General features: G+C 38.5%; 1 protein-coding gene across 1 annotated transcript in view; it reads right to left on the minus strand.

Moving 5' to 3' along the window:
* PTPRD (protein tyrosine phosphatase receptor type D) overlaps positions 1-18,064 on the minus strand; it is a 409,661-nt gene that overhangs the window by 82,945 nt on the left and 308,652 nt on the right. The window contains exon 21 of the mRNA XM_077816430.1: positions 2,505-2,628. Coding sequence (XP_077672556.1) covers positions 2,505-2,628 — 124 coding nt within the window. The remainder of the gene's footprint in view (positions 1-2,504; positions 2,629-18,064) is intronic.

Here is an 18,064-nt window from a genome sequence, read left to right on the forward strand (position 1 = left end):
GTATTGACGCTTGAAAAAGAAACACTTATTACACAACGTTAAGCCAGTATATTAAATTTAGCACGTTAGATACATAAAATAACTCAGACATATATCCAGAGAAAATCTCTTCAGAAACGAGGAGTTAAATAGTTAACTTATTGCTTATTTTAAGTCACATCATTTTAACACAAGCAAACATTTCACACTTGATTTATGTTGCTTTGGTTGTCATATATTGAGGCCTGAAAAGTTTATAAAGGTAGGTAAATCACCCGGTGGAGTCAAAAAACTATTTGTGTGTGTGTGTAAGTCTATCACTGATATTTCATATGGCTATAATTATGTTTTATGGACTTAGGATCAACAGCATTTTTAAAGAGTTAGTCACTTTAACCTCCTCAGGTTATTTATGCCATTAAAAAGGGAAATCAAACATTACAGTTAGTGTTTATGTTTTTCTCAAACTCGTTAAGTATTTCTTTACCAGGTAGACTCCTTTTCTGCAAATACTATGCTTGAAAAAGAATTATTTAGAACTTTTCTTTGATTCTCGTAATTTTTATTTTAAAAAGTTAGTCTACTGGGTAATTCGATTAACCTTGTTTGAGTATTATTTCTGGGTTTTGTTTTTTTTTCCTTTTTCCCATTCTGATCACATCTCCGAAATATGTTCATTTCCAGGGTCACTTGTTAAGGGGAATCTGGCAGGCCTTTTCAAACCCAGCCATCTCTTAATTCACTCACGAGTCAACAAATGGATTTATTTGAAATTAAATGTTCTTCTCTTTTGTCAGTTACTCAACTCTCTTCCCAGCCTGCACCCAGTGAAAAATCATCTTCCTTGCTTTAGAACTAGTTACTCGTGACTTTACCATTTTCTCCAAAGTACATTTAAACAAGTCAGAAGAGCATCACTGCACAGTGGTTTGGTTTGTTTTTTTTTTGTTTTTTTTTACTATTTACCTATCCTCATTTTATGGAGTTCTGGTTGTTTTGTGTGCTGAACTACAACAAAGCAACAACATGAGAATCTAACCAACAGCAGAGACAACTCTAATTTTTAGTAAACTCTTTGGTGTTCAGCTAGATATTTCTATAAAGTAATGTGAGGAAATTTAACTGACACCACCAAAAAATTTAGTCAATACCAGTTAAATGAGCTCCATAGGTGGAACAAATGTAAGATGATTATTATATGCAAATTTTTCAAGGCAATCATTTAAATTTTCTAATATACTTGAGAAACTGTCTCTGTGTTATCAAAGCGTACAATATGCAGCTGCAATAAATTAGGCAAAGAGGTAAAGCTCAACCAGTGGAATTGTGTTTTCCTTCACCGAGCATTTACTTGGCTGTGCATAGCATACTAGAGAATTGATTACACCTATAAATACCATCACTACTATATTCCATGTCTGCAGGTTGGGAGTAGCCAAAGATAAGGTGTTCACAATGCAGATTAAAACACTGCACAATTTAACATATAGAACGTTAAAAATGAAGCAACTATGTCTTTGCATACAGGATACAAGGACTGAAAGTCCTCTTTAATTTTAAAGCCAATTCAATATACAAGATCTATCAAAGCTTACTAAAGGCAATTTTTATTTTCATTTAAATTGTCCCACTTAAATATGTAATCAATTATATTACTGACATCACTAATACATGGTGGCCAGCTGTGTAGAATAAACTGAAAATCTGCCTTAATTCCAAGAAACAGCTTGGATAGGTAGTGAGAAGTAGCCAGTGAAAAAAATCCTCTGATGGATAATCAGTGACTCCTGTTGTTTTAGCACTTGGGAAACTAGACAAACCCTATAGAGCCAATCATCGTGGATAGCCTAATTCACTCACAACAGGGAAGCACACTACATGATCAGATCTTTGCAAAACGGTCGGTCAAAAACAGCTACAACTAAAACCTTGTCATTTATACTACCATGCCCATCTACAAGCAATGACATTTTGAGTTTCCAGTAACACAAATACCTGAAATTCAGTTATTGTCTGTCAATGACTTCCAAGAAAAAATTGTTTAGTTTACAAGTAAAAAGTTGGATTTTCTAACTGACAGTTCTGCATACTCACTCTGGGACGAGAAAGCCAAGCTCTGTTCTTTCTGGCTCATGTGTTATCAGCATCACTAAAGATTTGGCAAATGAAAACGAGTTATCCATTATGCTGATAATGTGAGAGCCAGACAAGAAACCATCTCACACTCCCTAATAGTTGTGCTGTTAGGAGTAAAAAAGTAGCAACAATTTTTGTCAAAAAAGTAAGTAGATAAGACTTGGCATACACACAAGGAGCAGATGTGTTGAGTAAGAAGTCTCCCTCTTGCTATATATGACCTTGTCTAGCTTTTAACGCTTCATGTTATTGAATTACTGCAAATGAACACTGAAAAAGGATGATTATTACATGAATTTAAAGCTATTAATTTAATTGACAAGAAGTGGTAAAACTGTTACATTAGCATTTAATATTTAATGAGTTTAATTTGTTAAAGAGCTCCTTACCTTCTATTGCTGAAAGTAGAACACGAGAATGGTCATATGCAATTACATTTGCATATCTATTCTTTGGTTTGTTTACTTCCAGATTAGAATGCTCCCATGTAAACTGCTGGCCAGGGTCAATTGACTTTAAAAAAAATGAAAAAATATTAGCTTAAAAGTACAAGATAACATGAATAGTAAAGACTGCAAACAGTACGCTCCCAGTTTTACTTTTGCTTTATAAAAAGTCCACACAACCAGAGATTATTCATATAGCACTGCATGACACAAAGCATTTAGCCACAGCCTAAAAAGTACTGCACTCGATCATACTGACACCTATTGACAGTTACATTTAGGCATCTTCCTTATATAGCCTCTCATTTGTTCTTATACGAAAGAGAAAAACAGGAGAAACTCTCTTTCTACATGGAAGGAGGGACAGAGAGTATGAAATAATATGGACACACAAAAATGGAAATCTAGTACTCATCTAGGCATAGCTAATCATGCTTTCTGAGATTTTAGCCATGTTCTGAATTGTAAACTATAGAAATACCTTTTATTCATTCGTTTTCAAGTCACATACGGATTAAAAAAAGATTCTGATAGGTTTCAGATCCACCTGTGTTTTGCAAACATTTTTGCACATATACTAGATTATGCTATAGAAAGAAATGGATTTCAAAATGATTACTTGTATCATGGTAGCACCCGAGGCACCAGCTGAGACTGGGGACCCCTTTGTGTTAGGTCCTGTATAATACACATATTGGGGGCGTAGGGGAATATGGTAGTAAAACAGATTCTTATTCTCAAAATATCTTATAAGCTTATAGATAGTTATACACAGGGCCGTCCCTAGCTATTCTGAGGCCATGCGGGGGTGTGTGTGGGACCCCAGGCCTCTGCAGGGGGGGGTCGGGACTAGCTTGGGGGGGTTGGGGGGAACCACCCCCCAGAACTCACCAGTGCGTGGCTGAGGCCGGGTCGCTGCACTTCCCGCCGCCAGTGAGTGCAGGCCCAGCTCTGCTGCAGTCCTATGGGGAGTGGGGGGTGGAGCAGGGGCGGGGGCTTTGGGGAAGGGGTGGAGTGGGGGTGGGACAGGGTTGAAGCAGGGGCAGGGCTGTGGGGCAGGGGTTGGAGCAGCATGCAGCTGCTTAGGGCACCAGGAAATTTGGTGCCCCAAATTTCCTGGTGCCCTACACCGCTGCATACTTTGCATATGGGTAGGGACAGCCCTGGTTATACAACCTGCCTGAAGATAAGAAAAATGTCGAACTGATTCTCATTGTCAGACTATTTTAACTAGAACAATTGTGGAAAGATAAATTGGGAACACTGGAGTAAGTCGATAAATCTCCCTTTGTTATATAGGTATCATTCATATATCTACATTCTAGATATTTGGCATCTCTCACTGTAGTTAATAAGATAAATACTGTTCCCCTCTGTATATTTTATTGTCAAAAAGGTGAAGTTCAGCAAGACTGTAAAATACAAAGCTGCATGGAAACTGTTGTAAAAGCTTCTTAGCTGCCCTGAAGAGGTACTGAACAAGTTACAATTGTCACCAGTCTAGGACAGATCCTTGAATTCACTTTGTTGTAAAACCCAGCCTGTTTACTGACACTAACTTCTACACCAGTAATTAAGATCAAGGATTTTAAAGGTATATAAGATAGATAACTACTGGGAATTGGGAGTTAGGTGCCTCAGTGCTTCTGAAAATCCCACTAGGAACTATCTGCATCTTTAGGTGCCTAAATATCTTTAAAAAATCTGGCCCTTCTACAGTTCCAAGATGAATAATGCTGGAATTAGGGTTGAATAAGAAGCAAGAGATCAATGAAACAATTAAGGCCACTATCATTTATTTTCCTGGATGATACGTAGAAAGAAAATTTGATCTAGTTACAACGAAAGAGCCAAGAAATACTGCAGTATGTCAAAGAAATTTAGGGGTTAAATTACAATTGCTGCATGTGAAGACTTAACACTGCATTAGGATTTAAGACTTAAAACCAATTAACTCTGAGCTAAGTAATCATTACAGACGTCATTGAGAAGGGGCCAAATGCATGAAGATTTCTAGTTACACAAGTTTAACTGTTCGTGGTGTAAGATATTCTAAGGAGCTACTGATCTGGCACATGTTCAGCACCTTCTTCAGAAATTATTATTCCTCTTTAACCCTTATTTAATTGTTTCCCTTAGGCGATGGTTCAACTAGAGATGTGTCAAACTGCCCAAACTAAATTAGAGTAATTAGACTGAATCTACCAGTTCAAGGATACTGTTAATCCTTTCTCATCTAATGTTTTTTTTCATCTGGCAACTTCATTTATAACATGACACGCCATCTACAGTGTCATTGGGGTGGGGGGAAAGAATTCTCTTGATTCCTCTTCACAAACTGTAGCCTGCTGCATCCTGTCACGTTGGGTTACAACGCAACATAAGGGAAACTGAGGTTAAAAGATGAGGCTGACTCCATGCTTGATATATCCCAAACTTACACCAGTTTCTTATAGATCAAGTATCAATTAAAGAGAAGCAGTGCTTTGTCCTATCTGAATTGCCTTTGACTTTGTACTTTCCCATCAGTATCTATAATTCAGTTAGATTAAATTCTTGGCTCTAAGAAGTGTATCTAGCATAAATGAGTTTGTCAGAGTGAAAACAGAAATTTTAGGAAATAAATGTGACTGGGGAGAGTAAAATAAAATGAAACAACAACAATATAATTTAAAAAATGTCAGTGTTAATCCAAACCTGTATAATTTATTACATCTCCAATCTGGATAAATAAAAGGTCAGGAAATCCCAGTGTCATTGACTAGCAAATAATAGATTACTTATTACTGCTTACCTGAATGGACGTGGCACAGAAAAAACAACTGGTATAAAGGAATCCCTTGTTCACTGGAGTTCCAATTTTTCAAGGGAAATTCAGCCCTCTCAACTATCAACACCCACTTCTCTTTTTGGAGGCAATGAAACGGATGCTATGAAAAGCATTCTGTGTTCCCTCTGTGACAGTACCCAGTGCAGTTGTTATATAGTATAGAGCAACTGATATGGTTAATAATTATAGAGGTATCTCGGCACTATTATGCTCTTACATTCTGGGGGCAACTCTCCCCTGAATGATTCGTGAACTAACTCCATTCCCCACAGGGAATAACCTTAAAAGGGCAGCTACTGGCAGTAAAAAGAAGGTAGTCCACCCATCAGTGGTATGAAATATTCCAACAAACAGGGGACCCTCTTCATTCCATCAACCATGTTGGCAAGATAGCCAGTGAATTACAAACCAAACAAATAAACTGGGCCCTTCAAATATATTCCCCAGCCATGATCATAAAGGGAAACATCTATAGTTTTCTGACTATTGAATGGAAAGGGCAAAAACGTTTAGTGACCTACATGCTATGGTCCATGAGAAGAAGAAAGGTCTGTTTTAGGAGCTTTCAGACTGCTTGTTGGAGCTGTAACTTGATGGCATGGAAAATAGTGTGGGTTGTTTACTAGGCTCACTGCTTTGCTGCTTGTCTTGAAGCTTAAGACCTCTCTATGTCTTTGCCCTTGAGATACTGTAGATGCACTCCGTCCAGTGGAGGCTTTTTTGATCTCAAGATCAACCTAGAGGGGACTAGCTCTCCATCATTAGTGCCCATGAGACTTCTGAAATTACTCACCACATGGGTTTGACAGGGGACAGAGTTTGATTTTGCTCTACTGGAGCACAGCTGCTATGAGAAATATAACAGCCTATATTTTGAAGGGAGGTTTAGTAAGACAGGAAAAAGGCTGATACAAAGTTCAATCTCAGAAACAACAAGATTTTGGTTATTTTGTTCAGAGAATTGTGGCAATGGAAAGAGCTTTTAAAAGAACATATTTTACAAGCACACTAACTTCTTTTAAAGTAGCCTACTAACCACATATGTTTTCACAGAACCCAGTGGTATATTAGCTAACTAAATTCTGAATATGTACAAATGTTTTCCTGTTCTGAAATGTTTTTATTTCGGTTGGGGAGCAGCCAATGCCGCCAACTTTGCTTGAGAGGCTCTGCAGATCACACCGAGATAATGACAAGACCCAATGAACTTCCTCAGTTTAGACGTATATTTTACATTTGATGATAAACAAATGGGCAAATATAAATAATGGCTAGATTGTGGTTTTATTGCCTGACCTGTGTAAGGGGTGGCACATAGCTAGGAACTATGATTCCATCCATGCTTCCACTGTATTCCATGGCAGAAGTTATACAATACTGGCAGTAGCTTACTACCCACCTCCCACCACCTGCTCAGCTGTACTGGCTGGTGCACTGGGAGACAGAATCTAGATTCCATGCCCATCTGAATGGGAGTGAAATACCTAGTGGGCGTACTGAACCTGCTTATCCCTATCTGACTGGACCCCAGATCCTGTAAGGCTATGCGGGAGTGTTGGGTTGGGTTGCCTTACTCTCCCTTTTTCACCTATGTGGCCACACTCAGTGGTCTATGATTTGGCTCTTAAAAATCTTGCCAAGCCAAGTTGTAAGTTAAGATCCTGATATCCAGATGAACTGGACAGCACTCATGTCAGGGCGTGTGTTCAAAGATGATTTAAAGTTACCCTCTCTATTGACTGGATCGCAATGTTAACTCTGTGCATGGTTGGTCCCCCACTGGCAGAGTGCTCTTAGTTGTGCAAATGACCACGCGAAGCTCAAGCTGCAGTAGGAGATCTGACCAGAGCAGAGTGTCTCAGCTACACTCCCCTTCTTCTGGACAGTTTTTCTTGCTATGCTGACAGCAGGGATGTGGAATGAGATCAGAAAGCCGATACCAACTCTACATCACCAGAGAATCACCTTTGTACTAAGGATGAGCTTCCCTGCGCTGGTTACAACAGCCTTAGGCCTAGTTTATGCTGGTAATGCAGTGCAAACTGGTCTTCTACAATGGAGAATCTGGTCCCTAGTTTGTTTGTTTGTTTTTTACAGAAAATATTTTTATTTAAGGGATACTTGTTAAATAAATCAACCTGGTCTGTCTGGGTTTATTCCTTGGATTATTATTTTTGTTTGGTGAGTCTAAAGAATGCCTGAACTTCATGTTTAGCAATCAAATGGAAGATGTAGTTGAAACACTAAACAGAAACAATCTTTAAAAACATACAATTACTGTATAGTATTGTCTTGACAAAAGGAAAGAAGTTTGGAGCCACAATACTTTTCTTAAGTTGACACAAGGAATCTTAACAGATTGGACATAACAGTCAGTCCTGGGACCTGAATCTCCCTTTCTCTGTACCTCATGTAGTGATTTACACCAACGCAAAGTGAGAGTAATACTCTTCTATTCTGATTTTGCAGCCTTTTGCTGTCTCTTTGCATTGGTCTGGATGACTACATAAGGTGCAGGGCAAAGGATGATCGGGCCCCTGTACATCAGACCCACAAGAGATTTTCTATCCTGCAGAGTGAATTCTATGAATATTATTAAGTTTCTGTAAAATACCAACACTTCCTTCCTGCAGGTCACATAGCATTTTAAGACTCCAAGACTGTACCCTTTGTACTAAATCATATACAAGGATGTGGTGAGTTAGGAACGGAGGTCAGTCTTCACTCATTTCCACTGGCCATTGTCAATTTGCTGGTAACATTATTATAATACTAGCATACAAGGGTAAGTATAAGTGAGGTAAGTAACAAAGACATGAGGCAAGACCACACCACAAAAAGTTCATCCAAACTTCTTCTCAGACTAGTTTAGTTCCAGGGCTTCTCCTTCCCTCTTGCTTTCTCAAGCCCCAATTTAGTATAGTGCAAAAGGACCTGCCAAATTTAAAGGAACACTTGAATCCCATTGCTCATGCTTACACCTCAGCACGTGCTTAAGTGCTTTCCTGAACAGGGTTCTTTTCATGAATCAGGGTTTAATTTCAGAGACTGACTCATTCTTTTCTCTTCCTGAGTCAGTTCTAATATGATCCACTGTGTTTGGCTACAAGGGAGAGTTAATAGAATAACTCAGAATCTTCATGTAGGAACCTTAAACCAGCAACTTATCATATCTAGATATTAGCAGTTACAGTTTCAAATGGAAGGGTTTTTTTGAATGACTTGTAACTAAAATTTGACCAATTTTCTTCTAATGTTGTGGATGGAATCTTCTTTGACTTCAGAGTAAATCCTGCAATTTTCAGGCCCAAACTATTTTCATAGCCAAAGTATTAAGAGGCCAAAAGCAGAGTTCACAATAGACTCTGGCAGGTCCAACTGTGGAACTAAGCTTGGATGCACAATAACTTTAGACAGACAGACCAACCGACAGATGAATGACAACATAGCATCCAACTGAATGTCAGTGAGTCTCTAAGGCATATTCTTCTAGAATATTACAAGATTACTTTCTGTCATTTGGAGAGGGTGTTAGGTAGATGGGTAAATCATCTGTGTTTTTACCTCAGAGTAAAAAGATACATTATTCAGTAGGTGGAGAAAGTGTAATATATTTCTCAGCATGAAATGATCCAGAACTTTTCTGGGACTTCCAGGACAAAACCCAAGAGAACACATGGGATTTATTAGCTGAGTGTCCTTCAACCCTTTGCTTTCAGACTACAATGTATAATAATTGTGAGCTTTTTTTTTCTGTTTTGAATTGACCAATACAGTGATTTGTCTTTTCTACTGACACACTTTTGTGTGAAGAGAAAAGGAGTACTTGTGGCACCTTAGAGACTAACCAATTTATTTGAGCATAAGCTTTCGTGAGCTACAGCTCACTTCATCGGATGCATCGGATGAAGTGAGCTGTAGCTCACGAAAGCTTATGCTCAAATAAATTGGTTAGTCTCTAAGGTGCCACAAGTACTCCTTTTCTTTTTGCGAATACAGACTAACACAGCTGTTACTCTGAAACTTTTGTGTGACTTAATTATGAAGAAGACCTTAACAAATTAAAGTTTTAGTGAGGAGTGAGAGGTTGAAGAGGCAAAATTCATGCCCCTTCCCCCCCTTCTTTTAAGATTGTGAATTGTGAGGAAAAAACAAATAAGGCTTTATTTTTTCCCAGAGCATAAAAAGCTCCAGCATGTATTTTCTAGCATGTATTTTATTAACTCCCTATTTTATTTATGATCTGCCACCTATACGCTGACACAGCACTAGTTTTGTTTATTTTTAGGGGCTCCACATTCCCCAGTAATTAATAAAGCATTCCAGTGTCATGGCTTGGTCTTCCACAGCCCACACTATTCTTTTTTATGTCAGCAGCTGCAGAGAGAAATTCTTCTGTGTCTCAGTAACTCAAGTCACAATCTGCTTCTAAAGATCCTGGTTTAGTACTATCTCAGCTACCCCACAACAGCATATTTCATCCCTTGGGAGAAAATGGGCAGTGAAATTTTGGTTCACTTGGTTCTGATTCTTTATCTCTGTTGCTATTTAATTGATCAAAGATGAAGAAAGGCAAGATGGACAGTTGTGTTTTCTGTGTTTGTTTTTTGCAAGATAAAGTTTTATTTTTGCAGCACAAGTTTCCCCTTATCATCTGATTAGGAATTCATCAACACATTTTGACTTAGAAAAGGGCTATCAATTTGCACCATCACTGTTCTCAGAGACACAATTTTTGTCCTTTTGTTTTTGAAGAAATGAAGGAGCTTGACGCACCAAGTTTGTACCTTACACCTCCTGGTTTTCCACATTTAAAAAAATAAAATTTCTTATCCTATTAGATGGCAAAAAAACTAATATAAACATAAAACTTGACCAAGTGATTTTCTGCTCATAGTTCTAATATCAAGATAATCATTGTCAGTTCAAGACAAAAAGGAACAGTTTACAAATATGTCTCCGGATGTGGGTTCTGAACTTTAAGTAAATAAATACATTTAATTAATTGATCAAATGAGGAGTAGGGCATGCTCGCTTTATTTGTGACTGGCCAGACAGAATTAGTAGCTCAATGTATTTAGTCTTTTGCATGGCTCACATGAAAATAGAAGCTTGCTATTCAGCACTTCACTGGCTCAGAATGAAGGAATGATGTATTGTATTGGCTCTACTCATCTAATTGCAGGAGACACACTGTCTGATCTTTTTTTGGCTGTACCTATGGTGCAAAAGTACACTAGAAATTACTTTAAAATCTAAGATGTCACTTATATTTTTCTTTTCATACTTGACAAGTAAACTAGAAACCAGCAGAGTAAACTGACAAACACTACTAGTTTTGAGACTAAATTATAGGTTTCCTTCCCCATCCCCGCCCTGCTTTCCTCCCCTCCCCCAGAAGGTTTTTTCCCTCTCTCTCATTCTAAATGGCAACTCTTTAAAAAATTTTAACACATAACAAGTTTGAGACATATTTTTGGACACTTGATTGCATTCGGAGGACATTGATATGAATGAGCATGTGCTCTTTATGTGTTCGTTGTGAAAAAGGAGTTCAGCATTTTATTATGCCTATTTGATAATGGGAATTTATAAACTATTAAATAACACTTAATGTACAAAGCTTATCTTCAACTGTTCAATTCCTTCCTTCCCCTCCCCCTATCACTCCCCAATGCTTAAGTGATCTAAATCTGCTTAACAATATGAAAAAAAAATCAAACAACAGATGTCTTTGTCGGCCATTCACCAGTTGTATAGCAGGATGTGTTCATTACTGCAGCATATTATACTCCCTGTGCACTTCTTTATGATGTAGGGCCAGATGGCTTAATCCATTGATTAATATTTAGCTGTACATATGGATATAGTTAACACAAATTTCTGTCAAATCCAGGTAAATAGACCTTAACTGTAATTTACTTTTCCCTTCCCATTCGCCACCCCTCAGCTGCCCCACCCACCCACAAAAAATATTTTAGAGAGAGAAAGCTAATTTACATTTCTTGGGACTGAACAGCCATGTGGGAACAAAGGGTAGAGTGGTATTGGCAGACATCTCAGAAGCGTGAAAGACCAATAACTCATGAATAACAAGTCAGCACTAACAGTTTTAATGAGTGTTCTAATGGTTTAATGGATGGCACTTTAATAGGATTTCTAGTAGATTCATTTGGAAAGCTTGTCTTCAATAAAGCTGTCGTTAACAAAGAACTGGATATCTTTGCAGCATAGCTGTGTAGTACTGAGGCTTTGTACACATGAAATAACGATATCTGTAATACTGTTATTACCATCCCATGCTTTGACTAATCTTTTAGCTATTGTGTTATAAATGGTTTTCTGCTGGAAATGGGTCTGCTCTGCTATTGTGAAAAGACTTGGGCGGTGTTTACAACAGAAAGGCACCATCCACTAAACAAGTTTGTCACTGGAAGCTGGTATAATGGAAAGCGGCTGTTGGAATCATTTTAAACTGGGAAAACAAAACCTGCTTATTTTGCTGCTTGTGAAGTAATCCACTAAGATACTTATAAGGGGGGAAATGCTGCTCCCCATCAGTGAGAGCTCTCCTTACAACACACTGAGGTGCAGTTCCGCTGAGTGGGTCAACAGTGACAGGATGCCAGACCTCGGGGAGGAAGTTCACACACGTCAGGGTGCCATGGAGCTATGCTCCACTCAGGCTCTCTGTGCCACCAAATCAGGAGAGGGGCAAGACTGGGGAATCTGTGACTCTTCAGAGCCTACAGGGTTTGGGGCATCCAGGAGCTGAAGGGGCTTCATGGTTGACTCCCTGCAGAATTTCCCAGCACACAGCTTGGGTGCTGTATACCGGAATGACATTAAATCATCAAAAGCACAAAGGATTCGAGAAAAACTAGTGATTAAAGAACAAAATATGGAAAGAAGGGTGAAAAACAGAAGTGTCGATACATGTCAAGATAAATAGATGATGCAAAATTAGAGAAAGTAGTCAACTGCCCATAAAAATGAACAATTTGACCCTCTTTCACCAATGTCAGTGATTGAAATGAGAAATTCATATAATATCTGATGAATTTATAATAAGATGCTAATATATTATGCAGGAAACTTGCTAATAGAATGAGATTTACATACAGCATTAGCAAAACATGAATGCTAAATGCACGAACATTAATACCTTATCAGGGCAACTTGACAATGGAATTAGATTTTCCAAACACATTGGGGCTTGCACATTAAATAGTAAAGGATGCTATTATTGAGAGACTTGGGTCCTGACCCTCCCCCCATTCTTTTGCACACACAATGTGAATTTGAGTTATACGAGGAATGCAGGGCTGGTCCCAAAATGCACAGCTGGACACCGAACAGTCACGTTGATGAATTCCTACTGAATGGCTTTAAGCATTACACCAAATCTCATAGCTAAACATTATCAAGAAAAAATAAATAGATGATGGCTGTTTCAATAGCAACAAAGTCAGAGAATCAATCTGTAGCCCGAAACACTCCTGAAGCAAAGCTTTAACCATTCTCTGCCCCTCCCCATCCACAAGTCTACACTGCCAAAAAACAGTGTGTTCTTAACCTGGGTTAGTTAATCTGAGTTAGCATATCAGTGAAGACATAGCAACTCAGCTTTTAACTCAGAATAGCAGCTCAAGTTAACACCGGTGCAGGAGCCTGGGGTTGAGCTCTCTCCGCTCGGCAGAGAGCATCTTCACCAAACACGTTACAGATGCGCAGCTGCATAAGTGTAGCTGTGCCAATGTAGCGCTTGTAGTTGAGACCTGCCCTGAATCAGAACTTGGCGATTCCTCCCCAAAAATGAAGTTATCCCCAATAAAATTCCAAGTTAGTAGTCTTATAAGCAGAGTTCAACACGAAAAAACTAATCAGCGTGGAGCCTACCAACGAGGTATACACCAGTGTTTCTCAACCAGGTATGTGAGTACCCCGGGGTGGTACGCTGAGGTACATCAACTCATCTAGATATTTGCGTGGTTTTACATCAGGCTACATAAAAAGCACTAGTGAAGTCAGTACAAACTAAAATTTCACACAATGACTTGTTCTGTACTGCTCTGTCCACTATACACTGAAATGTAAGTACAATATTTATATTCCAATCAATTTATTTTATAAATATGGTAAACATGAGGAAGTAAGCAATTTTTCAGTAATAATGTGCTGTGACACTTGCATTCTTATGTCTGATTTTGTAAACAAATAATTTTAAATTGAGGTGAAACTTGGGGTATGCAAGATAAATGAGACTCTTGAGAGAAGTACAGTATTCTGGAAAGGCTGAAAACCACAGGTATACACCAAATATAGCACAAGAGTATAAAATAGTAGAAACAATCAGGATAGTCTCCTGATTCTTAAAATATCTGAAACAGTATCAGTCTCTAAAGGGAAGCTCATGCCTCATAGAAAAATATTGCTTTTTAAAACATTTCTACTGTTATCACTTATATTTTTTCTGTATTTCTCTTCTCTCAGCCTTAAGAGTTCATCTGTTTATTCCTGAAATTAAATTATAATCCTCTGTTTGTGATATCATAATTGATTGCTGGGGAAATTATTAGATGTTGAAAACAGAGGATTATGTATCACTTCAGGTAGAAAATAAATAGCAGGAGCAGATGAATGCTTGAGGAACAAACATTCCTAGTTTCATGCAAATATTTTTAGTGAGTTTAGTAAAGCTTTTGATACTATCTCGCATGAACTTCTCATAAACAAACTAAGGAAATGCAACCTAGATGAAGCTACTACAAGGTGGGTGCATAACTGGTTGAAAAACTGTTCCCAGAGAGTAGATGTCAGTGGTTCACAGTCATGCTGCAAGGGCATAATGAATGGGGTCCTACAGCAATCAGTTCTGGGTCCGGTTCTGTTCAATATCTTTGTCAGTGATTTAGATAATGGCATAGAGAGTACACTTATCAAGTTTGAGGATGCTACTAAGCTGGGAGGGGTTGCAAGTGCTTTGGAGGATAGGATTAAAATTCAAAATGATCTGGACAAACTGGAGAAATGGTCTGAAGTAAATAGAATGAAATTCAAAAAGGAAAAAATGCAAAGTACTCCATTTAGGAAGGAACAATCAGTTGCACACATACAAAATGGGAAATGACTGCCTCAGAAGGAATACTGAGGAAAGAGATCTGGGAGTCACTGTGGACCACAAGCTAAATATTAGTCAATAGTATAACAACAGTGCAAATAAAAAAAAAGAAAAAGCAAACATCATTCTGGGATGTATTAGCAGGAGTGTTGTAAGCAAGACATGACAAGTAATTCTTCCACTCTACTCTATGCTGATTAGGCCTTAACTGCAGTATTTCGTCCAGTTCTGGGCACCACATTTTAGGAAAGATATGGACAAATTGGAGAAAGTCCAGAGAAGCGCATCAAATGTGACTAAAGGTTTAGAAAACACGACCTATAAGGGAAGATTGAAAAAATTGGGTTTGCTTAGTCTGGAAAACAGGAGACTGAGACGGGACATGATAACAGTTTTCAAGTACATAAAAGGGTGTTACAAGCAGAGGGAGAAGAATTGTTCTTCTTAAACTCTGAAGATAGGACAAGAAGCAATGGGCTTAAATCGCAGCAAGAGAGATTTAGATTGGACATTAGGAAAAACTTCCTAACTGTCAGGCTGGTTAAGCACTGGAATAAATTGTCGAGGGAGATTTAAATTGCCATCACTGAAGGTTTTTAAGAGCAGGTTAGACAAAGACCTGTCAGGAATCGTCTAGATAATATTTAGTCCTGACACAAGTGCAGGGGACTAGACTAGATGACCTCTCAAGGTCCATTTCCAGTCCTATGATTCTATGAAAACATAAATAATATTTGCAGAAGTAATTTGGCTACTTAAACAGCCCACATGGCTGTATGAAAGTGGAGTTCCCTGTCAAGATGGTAATAGGTGCCAGTCCAAACACCAGTATCCTAAAATGAGAACAGCTTTCTTGTACCATTAATGTTTTTTAATCAGATATGCACAACCAAGTGCTTCTAATACAAGAGGCACTGGTAACACAGAAGGAAACAGATAACATACTAATAATTGCCACTTCAAATTCCTGTTTTTTTCCAAGCCTATCTTAATCCTACCTCTCCTAGTGGCTCAGATAGTTCTATAGGTAGAAATAGACACCAAGCAACATTTATGAATGCCATAGCATATGTGCTTTTAATAAAAAAGGCAGACAACTGTTCACTGTTCACTGAGTGCACTAATTGTTTCTCAATTGGTGGAGCACATCCTACAATGCAAGATTATAGAAAACCAATATATGCTATTTGCAGTATTATAGTAAATAATAAAAATAGTGTAAAGATAAAACAAAAAATAGGAATTTTTGCCAAGAAGAAATGGATTCTTGCATATTGGTCTATGTTATCTGTATTTTTAAGGTGATTAAATGTCGATGTTTCATTGCTAGGGATTTATTTAGCTGCTGACTTATTGTAATAATCTCATATCAGTACCAGATTTATATGTTTGTTTGCAATATATTTACTGTAGAAGTACAGTGGTTAGCTTTCTGTCACTTAAAAGTAAAAGTTAAAGATATTTTTTTTAAAATAAATAAATGATCCTTTCAGCACAAATCTGATCCACTGACACTGATAAACTGATATTATGGTGATCTGGTACCGAGCCAGAATGTGACTTCATCTTCTCCAACCCTCAGTGGTAAAGCAAAGGGCTAATTGTAATCTGCACCACAAAGTCTGATGAAAAGAAACATTAAAATGATAAGCAATTCCTCTGATCACTGAGACCAACACACTCAGAGAGGCAGGGCTAGGGCACTATTGCTATTAGTATACGTTACATGGCAGGTTCTCGCACCAAAACAAAAATCTGAACCGGCACAATATTTTCTACCTGGATCCACTTTCTTAATCCACTGAGGGTATAATTGCCAGACACCTGGTTAACGTACAGACTAAAGGCCTCAGATTAAAACTATTCAAGCAGCAAGTAAAAACCAGTGCAGTGTGGTAGCATAAAAATATTATGTTCAGTGTATTGTATACAAGGTAATATATGAATATATATGACTATATGAATGTGTCAGTTCAGGTTCATTTTGTGACGCCTTTGTATTACTAAATTCTACAGATTAAGTTAAAGAGGAATTATGATCCAAGATGAGTTTCTAAATGAATGTAGCTTTCTGCTTAGCAGCTGTCAAATCCATAAGAGGCCCTGCATTGCATAAAACCCCTACTGAAACTGTGAAAGCCCCAAAAGGTTTGTAGTAATCAGTTTGGGTCCTGAGTCTTGTCTTTAAATTAGGGAATTCAAAAGAAGACTGTGACATAAATAATGTGCAAGTGTAATGTGGAAATATAACACTTTGCTACAGGGCAACTGAAATATGATACCAATTTAACGGGTAAAATACAGTAAAAAATTACAATTGTGTGAGGTAGAAATGAACTTTCTGGTGAGGAAAACAAAATACACAACCTCACCCTTCCAAAAAGCTCCTAAAACCCAACTAACAAAACACCAGACAACTAAATTAGAAGATTATTAACTCTTATGACACTTAGAAACTTGTCCTCCGTTGAAAAACAGGAACAGGCAGGGGAAAGTTATATGAAAGGAAGTGTAGCTTTAGGAGTCCTAGATGTCTACCTCATATTTCCCTCAGAGAGATGGGACAGGTAGAACTGTAAAGTGGGCAGTCAGCAGTATTATGCACAGCATAAACAGAAGTGAGACTAGGACTCTACGTGTTTCTGACTTGGAACTTGGCCATGTGCCAAGGTTGGGGGGCGGTCATTGGGAAGCTTTGTGCTAGGCCAAAGGGAGGAACATTGGGAGGCAGGGACTAGTTGGGACTGCTGGGAGGAGCCAGTCCGTCTCCTCTCCTGGCCTGTGTTCCCAATGGATTCCTCAGGCCAGGAACCAGCAGGAAGGCGGGTGGATCACATTAGGAAGTGCATCTGCTACCAGGGATATGTCAGCATGAAGACAAATGGGAAATAGCTTTCTTCTAGCTGTTGGTGGGGACAAAAGGGTAGCGGAGCTCTTGTCTGCCAGAGGAGGAAGGACAAGCAAACCAGGAGGCAGAAGTCCTGCTGCAGGTGAGGAGACATTGACAGGGACTAGAGACCAATGTAACTAGCTACAGTTCTGCACTAAAAGACACTATAACTCTACTAATTAAAAGGGCGAGGGGGGATGGGGGGCTGGAAATGCAGATGAATACACTAGGGGAGCATTGACAGAGGAACATGGAATAATGTGGAGTTCTGAATACTGGGGAAGTTCATTAATCAAGCTGAAAATGATACTGTAAGCTTGAAATCCTACATTAAAGTAAGACAATCTAAAAGGTATGGTATATTGACTAATAAAACACTTTGCCAAAGACTGGCTAAAGCCCATAGGTTTTCACACCTTGTCTAAGATATGTTTTTTTTCTCCACATATTCCTCCTTACCCAGCCAAAAAACAGAAGTGTCTGCAGTATAGGTCCCTCTCCCAGATGTTTTATCTTATCAAGAGATTCTCTCATCATGAAGCTGGTTCTCTCTTTAGGCCTGCCACTGCTCCTGTCACCTGCCTCTAGATTGAGTTCCAACACAGAATCATAGAACTGGAAGGGACCTCGAGAGATCATCTAGTCCAATCCCCTGCACTCAT

The sequence above is a fragment of the Eretmochelys imbricata genome, chromosome 5 (genome assembly GCF_965152235.1).
Source record: "Eretmochelys imbricata isolate rEreImb1 chromosome 5, rEreImb1.hap1, whole genome shotgun sequence".
NCBI classification, from domain to species: domain Eukaryota; kingdom Metazoa; phylum Chordata; order Testudines; family Cheloniidae; genus Eretmochelys; species Eretmochelys imbricata.